Source organism: Perognathus longimembris, chromosome 21, assembly GCF_023159225.1.
Source record: "Perognathus longimembris pacificus isolate PPM17 chromosome 21, ASM2315922v1, whole genome shotgun sequence".
NCBI lineage: Eukaryota > Metazoa > Chordata > Mammalia > Rodentia > Heteromyidae > Perognathus > Perognathus longimembris.
The window spans coordinates 24,988,392-25,004,007 of NC_063181.1; the positions used below are offsets into that span (position 1 = coordinate 24,988,392).

At 38.1% G+C, this 15,616-nt stretch overlaps 1 protein-coding gene across 1 annotated transcript in view; it reads right to left on the bottom strand.

Moving 5' to 3' along the window:
• The window catches only part of Asah1 (N-acylsphingosine amidohydrolase 1), a 28,916-nt gene that overhangs the window by 2,552 nt on the left and 10,748 nt on the right, over positions 1-15,616 (bottom strand). Inside the window, exons 3-12 of the mRNA XM_048330478.1 lie at positions 10,597-10,687; positions 10,144-10,230; positions 8,677-8,755; positions 6,299-6,373; positions 4,019-4,064; positions 2,784-2,928; positions 2,167-2,221; positions 1,721-1,802; positions 890-1,021; positions 643-766 (exon numbers count right to left, since the gene is read on the bottom strand). Of these exons, the coding sequence (XP_048186435.1) occupies positions 643-766; positions 890-1,021; positions 1,721-1,802; positions 2,167-2,221; positions 2,784-2,928; positions 4,019-4,064; positions 6,299-6,373; positions 8,677-8,755; positions 10,144-10,230; positions 10,597-10,687 (916 nt within the window). The remainder of the gene's footprint in view (positions 1-642; positions 767-889; positions 1,022-1,720; positions 1,803-2,166; positions 2,222-2,783; positions 2,929-4,018; positions 4,065-6,298; positions 6,374-8,676; positions 8,756-10,143; positions 10,231-10,596; positions 10,688-15,616) is intronic.

A 15,616-nucleotide genomic window follows, 5' to 3' on the forward strand; every position in this document is an offset into this window, starting at 1 on the left:
AGCTATGACTCAAGTGGTAGTGTACTAGTCTTGAACCAAAAAGCCCAGGGATAGTGTCTAGGCTCTGAGTTTAAGAAAATAAATGCTAGAGGCATGGCTCAGTTGAAAAAGTGCCTGGTAACAAGACCAAGACCTTGAATCCAAACCCCAGCACTGCTGGAATGAAACAAAACAGTTGAGTGATGGAGGCTTACACCTGTAATCCTAGTTACTCTGGAGGCTGAGATCTAAGGAACATGGTTCAAAGCCAGATGAGGCAGCAAAAATCTGTGAGACTCTTATCTCCAGTTAACCACCAAGACCCGGAAATGGAGCTGTGGCTCAATGCTAGCATTGAGCAAAAAGGTTCATGGACAGTACCCAGGCTGAGTTCAAGCCTCAGGACAGACACAGACACAGACACAGACACAGACACAGACACAGACACACACACACACACACACACACACACACACACACACACACACACACCTCTTCCAAAAACCAAAACTACTAGCAAAAAAAAACAACCCAAGAAGAATCAGTGAGGACTGTCTAGAGATACTAAATAATAAGGTTTTTTTGAATGTCATAGAAAAATGTCAGGACTAAGTAAGTTCCTAAAAGAGATGGCTTCTTTTTACACATTACAATGCAAAATACCTTTTGGGTTGTGCGGTTCAGACACATCTGTGTGGGTGTTCTGCGATCATCAAGAAAGAAGGGGCTTTTCCATCGGTCATAATTTGTTTGTACCAGATACCATCTACCCTGCTTAGAATTAAGTCTAGATTCAAAAATAAAATAAAAGTAATTGAGAGATTTCTTCTAAGGCTTCATGTCTTAAATCTGTACTTATGTCAGTCTGGGCTCTCATTTATACATTTTTTGCTTTAACAAATGTACTTACTCAAATACATCCAAAGAGTCTTTTCTTTCTCGTGTAATCACACAACCCTCCCCAGACTGGTTGCCTCCCAGAATAAAATATGCTGGGGCCAGTATCTTAGTTTTAGACAATATATTCTTGGCTTCTTCATAACTATAGAATTAAAAGAAAAAGGCACATATTTTAGATGTTGGAATGTGAATGTCCTAGTTTTGTGGAAACTAAAGAATCTATGGCATGTGCTTTTTTTCCCCCCCCAAAACCATGGTGAACAACAATTCTAGTAAGAACAATCTCCTTATGTGGCTACTAAGGTCTGAGAGGGAATTGTGGTAGGTCCCTCATCTGAGGGAGAAATGAAATAGCTTTGAGAGGATCTTCCTGCCTTGTTGTCTTTGCCTGTTCCCTCAACAGAACAATTACAGTGCATAAGACTGGAAATACAAAGAAGCAACCCTCAAAATGAGTGCTCTTAAAAATTAAAGTGGATTATGTGAAGAATAACTCTTAATCCTTGGAAAGTATTAAATCTTGAGTCAAGGCCACCTTTTTCTAAGTCATTTGGATGTAGTGTGAACTAAAGGAAAAGCAGTTTTGCACCACAGGAGACTATAACATATAGGTACCTTTCATAGTATCAATATCTCTAACACTTCTAAATAACTCCTGTTAGTGCTACAAGAACATGCAACATACACAAAGAAAATATGAGTGATTCCCTGTGCATGTCAGAGATTCACCTAAGAAATTCGGCAACAGTTCCTCTATGGATATTAAGCTGGAGCTTGTATCCTTATATAAGTAACTTAAAATAAACAAAATATGTGATACTAAGGCAGTAAATCTCTTCACCTTGTACTATTTTCCAGAACTGATCGTGTGATAAACCCTACCCACATGGCATCTTTCCTTCCCAGAATCCATTCCAGGATACCTGGAAGAAATCACATATACACAGTGTTACAGGACCTGGAGAGAGTAAGACTTCTACTAACTACAAAAGCAGGGGTTGGGAATGTGGCTTAGCCGTAGAGTGCTTGCCTAGCATGCAAGGAACCCTCGGTTTGATTCCTCAGTACCACACATACAGAAAAAGCCAGAAGTGGCACTGTGGCTCAAGTGGTAGAGCACTAGCCTTGAGCAAAGGAAACTCAGGGACAGTCCCTAAGCCCTGAGTTCAAGCCCTAGGACTGGCAACAACAACAACAACTACAAAAAAAAAACAACAAACTACACACACAGTCTAGCCATCCTCTTACAAAGGCTGTGGACATTTCACATCTGAACAGACTACTCACCCAGATAACCGCCATTCATACTGAAGCGTTCATTTAGTGTAAGACTAAATAATCCCTGAGGAAAGACAAAGCAACAGAATTGTCAACCATTTTCTTTAAGGCCTTCCCTCTGGACATTACAGTGGTATATCAGAACCATAGTAAGAACACTTTAAAGAACAAGGCTTAAATGTATCCAATGCCTAACGTATGAAACTGTAACCTCTCTGTACATCAGTTTGACAATAAAAATTTTAAAAAAAGAACAAGGCTTTTGTTGTTATTATTCAAAGCATTTTCACATCTGTAAGATGGATGGGATATTACTGTTGGCACTTTGGACAGGAAAGAGAAGAACAGAGAACTCACATAAGACTGGCCTATGTGAGCAGGAGACTGAGGTTGGATCCCAGATGCTGACTCTCAGCCCAACTGCTCAGACCACATGCTCATTAGTAAACCAGGCTCAGAAACCATTTCACTGCTATGTGTACTGATGGAAGTGACACGATACACAGGGGATAGAATAGGGCTTCATATTGTTTTTAGTCCTCATTTTCTTGGACTCAGCCCTTCACAGATGATAAAAGCAAGACACCACACTATTTATTGGAAGTATGTAACAACAGATTCCTTACTGGTTTGAATCCTGTTAACATGCCCACGTAGCCAGCAAAGCTTGTAGCCTTGAAAACAGTTTTATTGTTTCTTTGGAAGTCCAAATTCACGGTTAAAGGTTTTAGTGCCTCTGTTACTACCCAAGTATTATTATTTGTATTCCACCTAGAAGACAAATTTTGGTGATATTTAAGAACAGTTGAAGATTAAGAGGAACATTAGGTATTATCATAGGTGCTTTATCTACATAACCACTGGTGATCAAGCCTAATAAGATCTTTCCATTATTAGGTTCATTATGGCTTTGTTCTGAAAGGATGGGTCCTTAATGTAGACATGCTGAAAGGTAGAGTTTGAAGGAAAAGATTGGAGCTGAGGGCCTTGGCCTCATAATTTGATGAGTTCTTGGGAGATGACAGAAACTTAGGGAGGGGTCCTTGTTAAAGGGAGTAGGTCTGACAATACATGCCCTTGGGGGTTATATCTCGTGCTTGGTGCCTTCTTTGCTCACTGGCTGTCATGGCCACAAGGTGTGCTGTCTCCTCTGTTCCCTATTTCCATAGAATGATGTATGTCCTGCCTCACCAGTTTTAATGGCTGTTAATCATGGGTCGAATGAAACCTCTGAGCCAGGAGCCAAAATAAACCTTTCCTTATTTTCAATTGTTCCCATCAATTATTTTGTCACAGCTATGAGCTTCTGTCTCAGCTATGACTTATATGGGGGTAGTTTACCTCCTGTTTTCAAATGATAAAACTGAGGCTGAAGGAAATTGGGCAACCCTCCCCATATCATGCTATGTAGATAGTGGGCCCCATATTCAAATGGAGGTCTTTATTACAAACTACTACTTATTTCAGGAAAGTCAATAAGAAAAATAGTGAACAATGTTCTTTTCCTTCTAAGAAATAAGTAATACATTCATCAATGGCCTTCAAGTGTGGTCCTGATTTCTTGTATGGTTTGTTTTTTTTCCCCAGAGCTGAGGACCGAACTCGGGGCCTTGCACTTGCCAGGCAGGTGGTCTTCTGCTGAGCTAAATCTCCAGCCCCTGTGGTCCTGATTTCTATTCCCTAGGTACAATTTATTAGAATCAAACTTCCAATTAACAGAAAATATTCCTATCTTTCTTGATACTAAGGAATCTAGTCATCTTCACTTATGGCCATATAGCAGGCATGGAATTGGACTATCTTTTCATCAAGGTAATACAGTGTATACTTCTTGTGGAATAATGCATTAAGTTACACTTACCCAAGAAACACTCCAAAGTCCATGTTTCTTCCATGTAGAAGATGACCTATTTAGAAATTAGGCACAAGAAACATGTGGTCACAGGTAGTACTCAGATTCCCAATCACAGCTGGACACTCAAGCAGCCTGACAGCATAAACCTTAACAAGATTAAACTGGATTCACTGTACCTGAGTAAGACACCCCGACAACTGAGGGCACAGGATCTTGTTAAGACCAGAATATGATTAAAGGGACAAGGCCTTTCTTTGGCCAACTCAGACATAGTTCTATCAGGACACACATATTTTAGTCTCAACTAATATGCCTTACTCAACACTTCCCCTGAGGATTTAACACCTGCAACTAATTACAAGGATTAGATATTGGCAAACTTTATGCCCAGAATATAGATCAAAAGTCAGGGTAAATTGGGCAAGGTATTTTATGCCTTGGACTCTGGAGACTAGTCAGGATAATGTAGGAATGTGAGATTGCTACACACAGGGTTCCTTGTCTATTACATGATGGGAGTATATTTGTAAATTGCCTCTGGTAAAACTCATGTCATTACATGCAGAAACATTGCCCTTTCCCTTCTGCCTACTAAATAAAGCAGATGAACACAGGCAGAGCTAAGCAACAATGTTTCTAGTCCTGAAACACTTCTTTCTACTTTCTGCATGTTTGAATTACACTTTTCTAGGAAGGGGAGTGGTTGTAAGACTAGTTTTCAGTGTATCTACAAAACTTACCAACATATAAGGGCATATGGAACAGAGTCTGGGCATAATGTCCAGAGTAAGCCTGGACATAAAGTGTTTTTTGTTTTTGTGCCAGTACTAGGACTTAAATTCAGGGCCTGGGCACTGTTATTTGGATTTTCCACACAAGGTTGGTGCTCTACCACTTGAGCCACAGCTCTACTTCTGGCTTTTGGGTGGTTAATTCTACTTTAAAAAAAAACTTTTTAAGAAAAAAATTTATTTTAAATGGAAATCAAAACAACACTGAGATTCCACCTCACCCCAGTAAGAATGCCCATTATCAAGAACACTAGGGGCTGGGGATATGGCCTAGTGGGAAGAGAGCTTGCCTCATATACATGAGGCCCTGGGTTCGATTCCCCAGTACCACATATACAGAAAACGGCCAGAAGTGGCACTGTGGCTCAAGTGGCAGAGTGCTAGCCTTGAGCAAAAGGAAGCCAGGGACAGTGCTCAGGCCCTGAGTCCAAGGCCCAGGGCTGGCAAAAAAAAAAAAAAAAAAACCAACAAAAAACAAAAAACAAACAAACAAACAAAAAGAACACTAATAATAACAGATGCTGGAGGGGATATGGCCAAAAGGGAACTCTGCTACACTGTTGGTGGGAGTGTAAACTTGTTCACCGACTCTGGAAAGCAGAATGGAGGTTTCTCAAAAGGCTAAACATAGAGCTCCCCTATAACCCAGCAGCCCCACTTTTGGGCATCTACCCAAAAGATTACAAGCAACACGACACTAAAGCCACCAGCACAACAATGTTCGTCGCAGCACAATTTGTCATTGCTAAAATATCAACCAACCCAGATGCCCTTTAGTAGATGAGTGGATGAAGAAAGTGGATCAAGTGGTACATATACACAATGGAATTCTATGCCTCTATCAGAAAGAATGGCATTGCCCCATTCATAAGGAAATGGAAAGACTTGGAAAAAATCATACTAAGTGAAGTGAGTCAGACCCAAAGAAACATGGACAGATGGTATGGTTTCCCTCATTGGGAATAATTAGTACATGTTTAGGATCGTCCTAGCAGAAGATTACACTAGCTATGGTCCATATGAACACAAAAGATGATGCAAAGTGAAATGAAATCCAAGTTATGGAAACAAGTGGTTTATCATTGTTGTTGTTATTTTCAACATACCATGTGAAATTATGCCCTTTTTCCTTTGTCTTTCTTTCCCGTGGTTTTACCCCTGATGTCACTGTAACTGATTTTAGTACCCTGGATATTATATATACATGTATTGGAACTAGGGAAGGGAAAGAGAACACCAAAGTTGAGAGACAAAGGATAAAAAGACAAATCAATGCTACAGCAATACTTACAAAACTATATGATATAAACCAACTAGGGGGGAGGGTAGAGGTGGGGAAAAATGAGGGAGGCGGTAACAAGTTGGGTAAGAAATGTACTCACTGCCTTATGTATAAAACTGTAATCCCTTTGTATATCACTTTGACAATAAAAAAAGAAAAAATGTTCTTTTATGTAGTACTGTACACTACCCACCCTTCTTCCGCATGTATTACCTTCCTTGTCTTCTGTTATTATTGATGTACACATAGTAAAAAGCTCATAGAAAATATTGAATGAAATTATCTCTCCTGTGAAGAAGCAGAGGGGAGATATTTGTTAGTATATAGAACCCTGACAGGATGAGAAAAGTATGTTTTTGGTAGTTCTGGGATTCAACAGTCAAAGGCCTCACTCATAAACCTCACTCAATAACCTCACTAATAAACATGCACTCTGCCACTAATCTAAACCCTAGCCCTGAAAAATGTTTTCAGAAAATGTAAGTACCTTACTGTGTATAGATGTTTCCACACATGTTTTTGTGTGTCAGTGTCATAAGCCGACCTCAGTGTGCCTAGATACCTGGCAGGTGGCAGTGTTTCTCACCTACTTGTACTCTACTGATGACAATAAACAAGTCCTCAAAGGCACAGAAAATTTGGTGAACTGACCATCTGTGCTATAATATGTCCAAAATGATTAGCAATATTCTTCATTTTAAGCTTTTTGGGAAAAATTCAAGTAGGAGAATTTATCTCTATCTGGTGTACTATGAGTTGCCAAGGAAATCTACTGTAGAACATTTCATCTTTTAATGTTTTTTGTTTGTTTGTTTGTTTGTTTGTTTTTTGCTAGTCCTGGGGCTTGAACTCTAGGCCTGGGCACTGTCCCTGGGCTTCTTTTGCTTGAGGCTAGCACTCTACCACTTGAGCCACAGCATCACTTCTACCATCTTTCTGAGCATTTTACTGGAGATAAGAGTCTCAGACTTTCCTGCCAGTGCTGGCTTTGAATTACTATCCTCGGATCTCAGCCTCCTGAGCAGCTAGCCTTATAAACATAAACCACCAGTGCCAGGTTTTTAAAATATTTCTATGAAACTGTGTAATACTAATTCAGCATTAAGTGTAAAGGTATTTGGCATATTGCATTTCTGCCCCATTTACTGTCAACAGACTAAGTTTAACATGTTTTTCATTGTAGTTAAATGTTTATTTTATTTCCACTTAATTTCCATTTTTGGTGAAACTCCATTCTAGTTTTATTATGATCTGTTAATCATAATCTATTTTTCTTTAAATATATTTATATCTACTTATGACTTACTAAAGTTCTTTGTTTAATTTTTTTTTAAATTTTGCTGGTACTGAGGCTTGAATTCAGGGACCTTGTGTTTTCACTTGTTTTTTTTTTTCTCTCATGTTAGTGCTCTACCACTTGAGCTATTATCTCCATTTCTAGCTTTTTGCTGGTTAATTGGAGATAAAAGACCCACAGACTTTTATCTCTAGGCTGGCTTTGAACCTTGATCCTTGGTCCACAAATTTCAGCCTATTGAGTAGCTAGGGTAACAAGTGTGAGCCAACAGCACTTGGCCCTTGTTTGGGTTTCTTCTTGCAGGTTCTCTTGAGCCCTGCCAATCTACTAGAGTTCTTTACATATTGAAAGAATCAAACACTTGTTTTTCATGTAGACTGCAGATATGTTCCTACTGTATTATCTTTTCAAATTGTTCATTAAAAAGCAAAAAAATAAATAAGCAAAAATCAATCCACCTTGTGAGAAATAATTTCTCAATTAATTCTCTTATAAAACCAAAGTACTACTGCCTGTAGTAAAAATAATAATCCTACTGCTTCGGCAGCTTAAAGTAAAAATTTTGAAGTAGTGAAAAAACTTTTTTCAATGGATGCTAAAAATTACAAACTGAAACTTTAAAAATAGCTTCCAAAATCATCAATACTTAAGGTTTTTTAATGAATAATATTTAAGACCTAGTTCCCTAAATACCCCAATATGGTCAGTAAAGAAAGTAATATTAGTTATTTGAGGAGTCAGTGTTGTCTGTGACAACACTGGGTAGGAGGGAGTATTTTGGAGTGCTAGGATTTCCTCTATCTTGATCTAAGTTATAAATGCATGGCTGGATGATTTTTTAGAACTCTACTGAATTGATGATGATGATGATGATGATGATGATGATGATGATGATGAAGATGGTGATGATGATGATGATGATGATGATGATGATGATGATGATGATGATGATGTCCCTGTCCTGGAGCTTGCACTCAGAGCCCGAGTGCTGACCCTGAGTTTTTTTTGGCTCAAGGCTAAAGATATACCTCTTGAATCATAACTCCATTTCTGGCTTTTCTGTGGTTAATGGGAGATTAAAGTCTCATGGATTTTCATGCCCTGGCTAGATTCAAACTGTGATCCTCTGAGATCTCAGCATCCTTATAGCTAGGATTACAGGTGTGAGCCAATGGTGCTTAGCAATATTATTTATTATTAAGATCGTTATACTTTGCTGTATGTATATCTTTTCTCAATACAAATATGCTAAAAGTGTTTTATCAAATGTTCTAAATGTTGCAAAATACCTTACCCAAAGGTATTTGAGTAACATCTGCAATTCCCTTCATTTCCTCTTCAAAAGGACCAGGAAGGTTACCAAGTAGACCAGGCTGAAAAATATATTAACAGTCATTTAATCTAAAAGGATGCTTTGAGCTCTGGCTTGCTGATATATTATTTGTTCCAGATATTGCTACCACAATAGGTAATAAGAATTATTTTTTAAAGTCCTGAGTTGTGGGTTGTATGAGACTGTCCAGGTGAATGGATTCCAGTTCTTGGTCTCTCTAGAGACTGGGAAAGATCAAAGAAGAAAATACGATCTGATATTCAGAGATATCTACATGGGGGCTTAATACTAGGCATTACATAGTTTTAAGATGCATTAGTTGCATTCTGTTAGCAAATGACAGACAGATAACAAAATTCAAAGGTAAATGTCATACTTTTATTCCCAACTAAAACTAGTCACAAACAGTGAGATTCCAATTTAGGTTCATGCCCTCTTGCTGGGATAATGTGAAAGAAGTTCACAAGTCCTATTTTGCATTACCTGGTTGGGATCTCACTAAGCACATTATTTTTTTAAGTTTTCCAGTCTTTTGTAACTAAATTAAAAAGAGGACAATAGATGGAGTCTTTCTGAATGATTAAGAGAAAAAGGAAATTGTTTGAGGATTGCCTACAAAAACCACTGAAAGTGGCACTTGGCTCAAAGTGGTAGAGTGCTAGCCTTGAGCTCAGGGACAGCGTCCAGGCCCAGAGTTTAAACCCCATGACCCACCAAAAAAAAAAAAAAAAAAAAAAAAAGAAAGAAAAGCTTAAATTCTTGGTTGGGAATATGGCTTAGCAGTAGAGTGCATGCCTAGCATGCATGAAGCCCTGGCTTCCATTCCTCAGCACCACATAAACAGAAAAAGCTAGAAGTGGCACTGTGGGTCAAGTAGTAGAGTACTAGCCTTGGGCAAAGAAAAAGAAAAAGAAGCCAGGGACAGCACTCAGGACCTGAGTTCAAGCACCAGGACTGGCAAACACACACACACACACACACACACACACACACACACACACACACAAAACATGGAGTTGCAAGGGTCACAGCCACTGAGAAGACTCCATCTCCACAGAATACAGGGCTTGGCTGAGTATGTCATATGTCTAAAAAAATCAGATTTCTGAGATACTTGGGCAAAGTACCAAGGGTAGGAATGGGAAATCATCAAGGTCTTTTGTTATTGCTTTTTTTTTTTTTTTTGGTGATGTAGATCAAAGTGAACCAAGGGTTCCCATATGATAAGCACATGCATTGTGTCTTCTTACTTTAATATTACCAACCTAAGAATTTAAGTCCTTCTGAAGCTCAAAGAGATACAAAAATGTACAAAGTTTCTGAGAAGTGGTTGTTGAATTATTCCTTTAAAGAAGTCCTAAGCATCTTTTGAACTCTGTGTGTATATGTGTTTGTGCTTAAACTTCATCATGGGAAATTATTTCTTACCAACTTGTTATCTACCATCTGGATAAGTGTTCCACTTGGCACAAATGCATTTGCTATATTCTTCACGGAATTCACTATTATCTTTATCTGGAAAAATAAATAAAATACTTAAAGACATAAAGGAATGCTAATATACATATTATGAAAACAGATTTTTTGCTTATTCATATATAGCTAAATCAAATAGTAAACATCATTTGAAAATATTTTCAATTAATATGTGAACATAATTTTACCTTTAAAATGGCATTTGCTTCTTAATTATTTAAAGATGATACAGAGTGAAGAAAACAGAAGCAAAGTTTACTGACTAAGAAGTTATCTCTACCATCATTACTGAAAATGACAGAAAAGTATTAAAGCATACATATAAACTAATTCATGAAAAGTTCCTTTAAAAGTACAATTATATTCATTAAAGTTAGAAAGAAAACATTGGGAATCTCTGCATACCACTGGTGCCTTCTCCGACACTAAATCATGCCATCTTTTGTAGGGTGGTAAGTCAAGATTTATGGTATACCATGGAACCGGACCTCTATAGCTGTAACAAGAGGTATATCATCTTGAAATGCTGAAAACAGTTTTCTGAAGTAGTTAGTGACATCCATAAGGACATATTAGACACATATTCTTAATAACAATATAGATATTGGTTACTCAGATCAAAATTTGGAAAGTACTCTCTTGATCTGTAGCCAATAATTCTGCCCTCTGTATTGTTGCACATACAGTAATCTTGAAATCAAATTACACATTCTGAGCTGGATGCAATAGTGCCTAGCCTGTAATTCTAGCACTCAGGAGGTTGGATCACATAGTGAGAACTTGTTCCAAAATGCCAACAGTGCAGCTGGGTGCTGGAGGTTCACACCTGTTACCCTAGCTCTAAAGGCTGAGATCTAAGGATCATGGTTCTAGTGCCTCCTACACATGAAGCTCTCGGTTCGATTCCCCAGCACCACATATATGGAAAACGGCCAGAAGGGGTGCTGTGGCTCAGGTGGCAGAGTGCTAGCCTTGAGCGGGAAGAAGACAGGGATGGTGCTCAGGCCCTGAGTCCAAGGCCCAGGACTGGCAAAAAAAAAAAACAAAAAAACTAAGTATCATGGTTCAAAGAGAACCCAGGCAGGAAAAAACATTAGACTCTTTATCTCTAATTAACCAGCAAAAAAACCCACAGGTGGAGTTGTGGCTCAACTAGTGATAGCCTTGAGCAGAAAAAGCTAAGGGACAGTACCTATGCTGTAAGTTCAAGTACCAGCACTAAGTAAATAAATAAATAATAAAATTATGCATCTTGAATCTGGAAAGTTACTATAGCTTGATGACATACGAAAGAATCAACCATGGTTCAAGAGCTTCATAATCTAAATATTGCTGATGGAAAACACCAACCTCTTCTTTTGAAATTGTTGTTCCTAAATACCTGTACAGATTTAGTCTACTTTCCAATTGGCCTTCCAGTTTCAGAATTCGCCCAGTTCAACACTATGGCCAAAACACTGCCTCTAGTGACAGACAGTGAGATCGCCTCTGATGCTCCAAAGTGACAACATGAGGCTTCCCAAGTTAGTTTCAAGCACCTTTATAATTCTCCCAGGCAAACTAATCTTCTGCACTATATTATTTCTCTCTTCTCAATCCTCTATAATAAGTCCTAGCCCAAGCAACCTTCTGTCATATGTATTATCCAACTTCCTACTCTTAACGTATACACAGTAATTGGTACTATGTGGGTACAGCAAGGGCCACTCCCTATCAAGGGAGCTGGGCCACATGTCCAGTGAGTGAACTCAACAACAACTACTGTCACTACAGGAATGTCATTTTCTGGCACTTTTTACTAAACTGAAATTGCTTTTAAGGATGTAGCATTCAGTTATTTATCAACTTAAAGCTATACCTAAACAGATATTATTTGATCCCTTATTGTTCTGTTCTAGAGAAAAGCAAAGGACATGCTGTTCTATGTTGCAATGTTATCAGGCTCTTAAATGGATGTTATCTGGATTTTTGCTATAACAGGAGATGGGTTATTTCCTACACATCATTTTCCATGTAATTGAATACTTCTGTCATGAATATTTACTTCTCCAATTAATGATGCTGAGTCTAGGGACCTGGTTTATATATAAAATTTTATGCAATTGTTAACCAGCAGCTATTGTGATTTCGATAGCAATGAGGACACTCAATTTGGGGCATATGCATTTAAACAAAATCAATTTATTCTTTTTAAAACATTTTCAGACTGGGTGCTGGTGGCTAATGCCTATAATCCAAGCTACTTAGGGGGCTGAGACTCTTATCCTCCACTTAATCACAGAAAAAGCCAAGGCGGCTCTGTGGCTCAAGTGGTAGAGCACTAGCCTTGAGCAACAAGGGCTCAAGGACAGTGCCCAGGCTGAGTTCAAGCTCTAGGTTTGGGGAGCGGGGGATTGGGGAACTCAAGGTTCTCTAGTCCTTTAGTTCTTATCTACATGATACTTAAATCTTAGACACATTCTTGCTGGCTTTGAACTGTGATCCTCAGATCTCTCTCAACGTCCTGAGTCCACATGCTGCTTCAAGTGGCTTGCAAAGTCGTTCAAGTGGCACAACACACATATGCAAAGAAAAGAGCAGATTCTAAGCAGTGAGCAGTAGAAAAGAAATTCTAAATGGAACTCAGATGGATACAAGAATGGCATGGTGCTCACTTCCTGCATTTCTGTGATGATGTGACTAGTCAGGCTACATGAACAGGTAGGTGTCCTTTTCCTCCCTCACAGTGGCCCAAGCAAGCCACCAAAATTTGTGTACTTGAATGAAAAGGATGAGGTCATAGGGCCAGAAAGCCTGCTTGCCATCCAAAGGTATACAGGAAGTCTGCCTGGTCCGCCAGGTCTCAGATCCACACAGACACAGTTCCAAAAAAGGAAGGTTTTGGTACAGAAAAACAGGATGTTGACAGAAGAAATCCAGTGGAAATATCAAGGCAAGAGGGGAAGTATGCATACACATTACATACATGTCAGCTGCACATGTATTTCAGTATATACATAAATGTACGCAGACACACACAGGCACGGACAGATGGATAGACAGACACACAACAACAACAACAACAACAAAACAACAACAATATAGAACCAATTAAGTTCCCAATCTGGGGAGGTTTCTAGTTTGTAGGGCAATCAATTCACTGGCACAAGTAAAGTACACATTAAAAAGGAGCAGAATGAGTCTATTGTTTTAAATGTTCTCTGTTAAAATGTATTTATCCTTTTAACATCCTTCTCCTGACCTTCCTCAATACCTATTAGCCTTAACTTGGGTCTTCTTATTGAGTATTGTAGCTTTTGTAAAGATCTTTCTTGTTGCTCGGATTTGTTTTGAATAATTATTCTTTATAAAATCTATATTATCTTTAAATTTTTTCAATAATTACTTATTCATTGTCAAAGTGATGTACAGAGGGGTTACAGTTTCATATGTAAGGCAGTGGGTACATTTCTTGTACAATTTGTTACCTCCTCCCTCATTTCCCCCCCTCCCCCTCCCCTTTTCCCTCTCCCCCCATGAGTTGTTTAGTTGGTTTACACCAAATGGTTTTGTAAATATTGTTTTTGGAGTCATTTGTCTTTTTATCCTTTATTTCTCGATTTTGATATTCTCTTTCCCTTCCCTAGTTCTAATACATGTATATACAGTATCCAGGGTACTCAGATGAGATACAGTGATAGTGTGGGAAGAGGACCACAGGAAGGGGATACAAGAGGATCATCAAAAACAACAAAAAAAAGCTACTGTTTCACATGGCATGTTGAAAGTAATTACAACAGTGATATAACACTCGTTTCCATAAAATGTAGTTCATTTCACTTAGTATCATCTTATGTGTTCATAAGGGCATAACTATTAGGCTCTTGTGATCCTCTGCTGTGATTAGCCTAAACTTGTGCTAATTATTCCCTATGAGGGAAACCAGAGATTCCATGTTTCTTTGGGTCTGGCTCATCGAAGTAGTTTAATTTGCAACTGCTTAGCTAACAAATAATTTCCTGCTAAAGAGTATTTATAATTTACATGACTTGAAGTTCAGTTTAAACTTAATTATAGAAAAGCATGGAAATGAGGTAAATTTTTTTGGTGATAAAATGCTTAATACATTCTTTAAGATTTGATCTCATATTTTGTATTTTCTTAGAAGTCTTCAGTAGCCAGATTTATGACAGAATAAATGTTGAGGATAAAGGAATAAAAAGAATAAAAGATCAATATTTTACTCTGTAAGAGTAATATTTCTGCTAACTATAAAGACAAAGTAGGAAGATGTTTTTGAGAACAATTCTAATTTCATTTTGTTTAATTTTGACGCAAAACTTGATGAAATATATAATTGGGGGTTGTAGTAAAGTGATAAAAATGAAAGAACTAGATAAAATATCTAGTAGTCCTGAAAGAAAGGACAATGAAGAAAGACCTAACTATTTTATAAAGATATAAAAGCCCAGAGGATAAAGAGGAGGTAGAAAGAAAGAGGATCTAAAGAAGTGATATGCTAATAATTCCATCAGTAAATGCTCAATGATGTCTTATAAAATGAAAAACTGTGTGGTTACTTTGAAAGTATGTTGAAAGTTTTGTTTAAAATGTTTTAGCTAAGCCCAGTGCCAGTGGCTCACACCTGCAATCCTTGCTAGTCAGGAGGCTGAGATTTGAGGGTGGTGTTTGAAGACATCCTTGGCAGGAAAGTCCATGAGACTCTTATATCTGGTAAACTACTCAGAAAAAGCTGGAAGTAGTACTGTGGCTCAAGTGGTAAAGCACTTGCCTTGAGCAAAAGCTCAGGGACAGTACCCATGCCCAGAGTTCTATATTATCTTTGATTCCAGACTCAACTTCTGTGTTGTCTAATCTACTGTCAAGATTTTTACTTTGTTTTTATTTTCCTGCTTTCTCATTGGCGGTTTGGGGGCTTCAATTTCTTTATTGAAGCTTTGGTTTAGATTTTTATATGGAATTCTTCCTTGATTTGTGACTTTTTTTAGTTGGAGTCCCTTTTCTTCTCTTGGAATTCATTCAGCTTTCTGTTTGTGGATTCCATAAAGTCTATTAGTCTTCGGTTAGCTTCATCACTCTCATGCATAGTCATGTTCAAGCTTTCAATTCTTTCATTCAACATATTTACCAGTAGTGTTTTTAAAGCATTTTGAGAACTGTCCTCGAGGTCTTTAACTGAGTGGGAGTTGAGGTTCCTTGACTTGCCATTCTTGTTGTGTTTCTATGGTTTGTTCTGCCCATTCAGGAATAAAAGCAAATTCAATACTACAACAGAAGACAATTTTAAGACTAAAACCAACCCAGAACCTTGCAATTGCACAGACTTTAAAGGTTCAAAATCATGGATAAGTAATCCCCTATTTACCTCTTCTTTTCTTTTGGGAGGGATATTGTGATTCAGGATTGGAGATTATACACAGTTGTA